The sequence below is a fragment of the Chanodichthys erythropterus genome, chromosome 12 (genome assembly GCF_024489055.1).
Source record: "Chanodichthys erythropterus isolate Z2021 chromosome 12, ASM2448905v1, whole genome shotgun sequence".
Classification (NCBI taxonomy): Eukaryota; Metazoa; Chordata; class Actinopteri; order Cypriniformes; family Xenocyprididae; genus Chanodichthys; species Chanodichthys erythropterus.
This window is the reverse complement of record NC_090232.1, coordinates 23,142,359-23,147,428: the sequence shown is the minus strand read 5'-3', so window position 1 is coordinate 23,147,428 and position 5,070 is coordinate 23,142,359. Positions and strand designations below refer to the sequence as shown.

Genomic DNA, 5,070 nt, shown 5'->3' with positions numbered 1-5,070 from the left:
TATTTGGACAGAATTTCATATCTTTCTGGGAGGTAGGGTGATTTAATAAACTGTTCGGGTTTCAGTCCAATCCTAAACGCAAATTTTCACCCCTTTCCAGTAAAATAGCAGGCGATCCAGACAAGCTAATGTTAGGCCTAACGTTACCTGTTATATTTCACTGAACTTCTAGTTGTTTGAGTCTATTTTTATTTGTTTACATGCGGTGGAGAATAGACATATGTAATGTTGTTTCAGATAATTATTTCACATCCTATTAATTCATAATTAATAAATTACCGTGTGTTGTCTGTTGGAGCTTACAGCTCAATCAAGTGCCACCAGTGTGTTTTTTGGAGTAACGTTATTTCTTCTTTCTTTCTTTCTTCTGAGGAAAGTAAGATTAAAAACCGTTTTAAACTTGATTTAGCCAGCTCTTTTGTCAAATACTGATAATGGTCCACAACTACAGCTTTAAACATGTAATAAATGTGCCGTTTTAAAAGATTCATACCTATAATTGATGGGTTAAAGTTTAAAAACCCACTTGTATTAGTAAATTTAGTTCTACTAGTTTGTGTCTATTTTTGTTAACATTTGACAATTCTCCACCTCATGTAAAGTTGTTTCAGATCACTATTTCAGATATTATCATATTAATTCATAATTAATAAGTTAGTGTGTGTGTGTGTGTGTGTGTGTGTTCTGTTGCAGCTTACAGCTCAATCAAGTGCCACCAGTGTGTTTTTTGAGTATTCTTCTGTCTATTTCATCTTTACCAAATGTCAGTACAGTAAGTACAGTAAGATTAAAAACCGTTTTAAACTTGATTTAGCCAGCTATTTTGTCAAATACTGATAATGGTCCACAACTACAGCTTTTAACATGTAATAATTTATGGGTAAAAGTTTAAAAACTTACTTTTTATGTTCACAACCTACTTTGTAGTTTAAAAACCCACTTTTATCAGTAAATTTAGTTCTAGTATACTTGTTTGAGCCTATTTTTGTTTACATTTGACAATTCTCCACCTCATGTAATGTTGTTTCAGATCATTATTCCATATCATATTAATTCATAATTAATAAGTTACTCTGTGTGTGTGTGTGTGTGTGTGTGTGTGTGTGTGTTCTGTTGCAGCTTACAGCTCAATCAAGTGCCACCAGTGTGTTTTTGGAGTATTCTTCTTTCTATTTCATCTTTACCAAACGTCTGAGGAAAGTAAGACTAAAAACTGTTTTAACACTAGAAGCGCCAGAATTCCAAAAATACTAGAACAGCCGTGAGCGGTCATTTTGACCGCTATATTATAAACTCTATAATCTCGAAATAAATTGCCCAAATGAGAGATTAATGTATTAACTGTGTTAGGATATCTTTAAAAAAAATAAAAAAAATAAAAAATAAATAAAAAATAAATAACACCAATAGGCTATGTACATTTTTTATTTAGTTAAAAATGATAATTATAAATTTAGAAATATTCGCATCATTTCACAGTAAAATGTAATTATTGCATATTCAGTATTTCACTGTATTTATTTACATAACTCAGAACAACAAAATAACATTTAAAATGATCTATTTGATTATGAAAAAAAAGTGTTACAACATTTATGATACATTATAACACAGAACATAAGCTAGAAACAAGCAGCTCTAAAGTTAAAAAGAGTCATGAACGAAGTTTGGAACCATAAAACAATTACGCTACAATTCGTGCTCGGCTATTTAAGATTCACAGTCAACACAAGTTACTTCTGTTCTTCTCGCACAATTTCCACACACGGGTTTGTGGCATTTGCAGCAGGTGTTGTGCATTTTATTTTGTTTGCAGATTCTCCGCACCTGGCACTGTCTCCGTTTTGGTGTCAGTTGCGGGGGTTGATTTTGCTTTAGGTTGGGACCTTGTGTCAACTGCGATGCTGCCCTTTTTCCCTCCATGAACTCCGCTCTCAGCTCCTCTGCCAGTCGCAGCAGGAACTTCCTCCGGGCAATATTGCTGCTGGTGCACTCCTTGAAGAGGATGTGGGCATTGATTCCAGCGAGGTCGAGGATGTTGTAAAATACAGCCACTGGCCATCTACGCATACCGCCTTTCACAGAGTATGCCCGTGCCATCTGATCTAGGACATCCACCCCATACTTGGTGTTATTGTAATAGGTCACAGACTCCGGCTTTGCTTTCGGCCCATCGGTGATGCCCACGCTTGTGTGCACGGAGCTCAAAATGCACACATTCTTCCTCAGCTTTCCCTGATATATTGTGAGCGTCGCATCCGCACATTTTAGCACTTTTGTGCTATACAACTCCGCTTGCTCTTTTGCGGAGGGGGGCAACTCGCGCTTACTTTTTCCCATAGTGCCAACCAGGCTGGTCTTCTTGGCTTGTAAGGCGGTGGCCAGTTTCAGTGAAGTGAAGAAATTATCCGTTGTAATATTTCTTCCCTTACCCAAGAATGGCTCCGCCAGTTTCAGCACCACACTCTCTCCCACGAGCTGACCTCTGCTCCGTGCCTCTTCTTTACCCAGAAACGGAGCCCCGTTCAGCATGTATTTCGAACGGACATCAGCAGCCAGCCAAAATTTGATGCCAAATTTATCAGGCTTAATCCCCATGTACTGAAGAAATCTGCACCGGGCCTTGGTGGGGAACAGCTGCTCATCTATGGTTATGTCGGCACCGGGCTTGTAACAGGCTATGCTGTTCTGAATAAACTTGTTCCAAGTGGCCGATACCAGGGCAAACCTGTCATCCTGCAGACGCACACGTCGGGTTTCTTTTTTATCGAACCGCAGGAATCTCATTATCTCCCTGAAGCGATTTCTGGCTATGGTTTCTTTGAAAAACGGGAAGCCCCATTTCTCCGACCAAAGGCTCCCCAAATCCATGTTCTTCGCACCCTGTGCTCCACGGACATATAACAGAGCTATGAAGGCTTTCAGTTCAGCCACTGTCAGGTCCCATGAGCTTTCACCACGGTGCTGATGTGCCTAAGCCACAGTGCAGTCCCTGATGTGTTTCAACAAGCCATCGTCAAACAAACACAGAAAGGCAGTGAGCGCATCTTCGATGTTGCGCTTCGCGTGCGCGGTGGGACCGGCAGCTTCAGTCAGAAAATTTTGGCTCTGCCTTCTGCCTGGACGTTCAGTTGACTGAAGGATGGTCCACACCGTCCCATCCTTTCCCTTTTCCACAGCCACCTCCGGCTGAGATGACTCCAAGGGCGGGCTGAGCACTCCAGCTGGCTCAAGTGCAGGTACTGGTTCGGGAAGGCCTAGGACAACAATATAACACTAATAAGAATAATAATAACAATAATAACAATAACAATATAATAATAATAACAACAATAACAATTACGTAGCCTAAGAATGATAGTAATATTCTAATAACAATAATAATAATAATTTTATAATATAATAAAATAATAATAACATGAACAGCAGAACTAGTAAATATGGGTTTTTCCAAGTTTACCTGGAACGTCAGCTGTGAACGGAACATCTGGTTCCCTAATCTCCGAGGAAGATAGCCGCCTCTTTTTCCTTTTTACGGACTCTGACTCACTATCTAATGAGGATGAACTGTTGTCTTGCACCCAGGAAAGGTCGCTGTCACTTTCCACCTCAGACAGCGCCCCTCCATCAGAGTCATCACTGTCCAGATTGTGAAGCATTTCCAAGGCCTCGGCAAAAGTCATATTTCTCTTCATTCTATTATTTGTATTAGACATTTTCTAAACGCTCGCTATAAACTCTTTATAAATCTATTTTATAATAATAATAATTTGGCATTAATTAATTTGTAGTCCAAGAATTAATATTTATAATCAAATGAGCATATGCTAATAGTAACTGGAGACGATGATAGAGACGATAAACCGCGGGAAAGAACGATAGAATCGCGCGAGATTTAGAGCGGTCAATATGACCGTTATGGCTTTAATAGGTAGAAATGCTCATATTTTTTTTGCCTTTTATGTAATTTAAATAAAATCTATTGCAAGTAAAAATAGAAACACTTTTAGGAAAAGTCACAAACCAGCATGATTGTATTTTTTTATTCAACAAAGTTATTGTACATATACATTTCAAAACGGTCATTTTGACAGTCATGGCAGTTCTAGTGTTAAACTTGATTTAGCCAGCTATTTTCTCAAATACTGATAATGGTCCACAACTACAGCTTTTAACATGTAGTAATTGTGCCATTTAAAAAAAAATCATACATATAATTTATGGGTAAAAGTTTAAAAACCCACTTGTATCAGTAAACTTTAGTTCTAGTATACTAGTTTGAGTCTATGTTTGTTTACATTTGACAATTCTCCACCTCATGTAATGTTGTTTCAGATCACTATTACATACCATAGAGAGGAAGTGTCACTGCTCCCTATGGAGGCCTCACTGAGCCATCAGATTAAATCAAAATATCTTAATTTGTGTTCTGAAGATTAACAAAGGCCTTACAGGTGTAGAACGACATGAGGGTGAGTAATAAATTACATTATTTTTTTTGGGTGAACTAACCCTTTAACTATAATAAATTTACAGGATTTTTGTTATATTTTATATTTTATCTCTATGCAACTGTTGGTGGCTATGACACAAAACGTGTCACATGGAACATCCTTTCCCGCATTCAACCAGATGGAGTCCAAGAAGTTCCTCCTGTGTAAGTAAATGTAATAAATATTGCCTGGCTAAAAAATTTAAGCACATTTATTTTTTTGCCAACACATAATTTTTTTGTGATGTTGTTCAAAATGTATGTAACGAGCGAGTTCATATTGGGACTATTTCAGACTGGTTGTGGTCGGCAGCACTGTGGAGTAGCGTAGTATCTGCATGACTCGTCATAGACATAAACAGAGAGAAGTATCTCCGGCTATAATGTTCTTCCGCAAGACGCATGCAGTTCTGTTTATTAACCGCTAGAGCACCAAAAGTTACATAGTGTACCTATAAATGTCAGATTGTACACTTTTGTTTTTAAAGCAGTGGTTATGTGTATCCTTTAAAAAAAAACTGGTAGCTTCAATGTGAATTAATTTTTTAAATGAAAAACTGCTTGTATATTACAGGTGA

The 5,070-nt window shown here is 37.8% G+C and overlaps 1 protein-coding gene across 1 annotated transcript; it reads right to left on the bottom strand.

The window, feature by feature from the left end:
- Nucleotides 1–1,710: 1,710 nt before the first annotated feature.
- On the bottom strand, nt 1,711–2,871 carry LOC137032326 (piggyBac transposable element-derived protein 4-like). The gene has a single exon (XM_067404079.1). The coding sequence runs from the start codon at nt 2,869–2,871 to the stop codon at nt 1,711–1,713; it is 1,161 nt and encodes a 386-aa protein (XP_067260180.1).
- Nucleotides 2,872–5,070: the final 2,199 nt, after the last annotated feature.

What these genes read in the sequence shown, in the direction of transcription:
- LOC137032326 (XM_067404079.1), bottom strand. Translation starts at nt 2,871, where the DNA reads ATGGATTTGGGGAGCCTTTGGTCGGAGAAATGGGGCTTCCCGTTTTTC.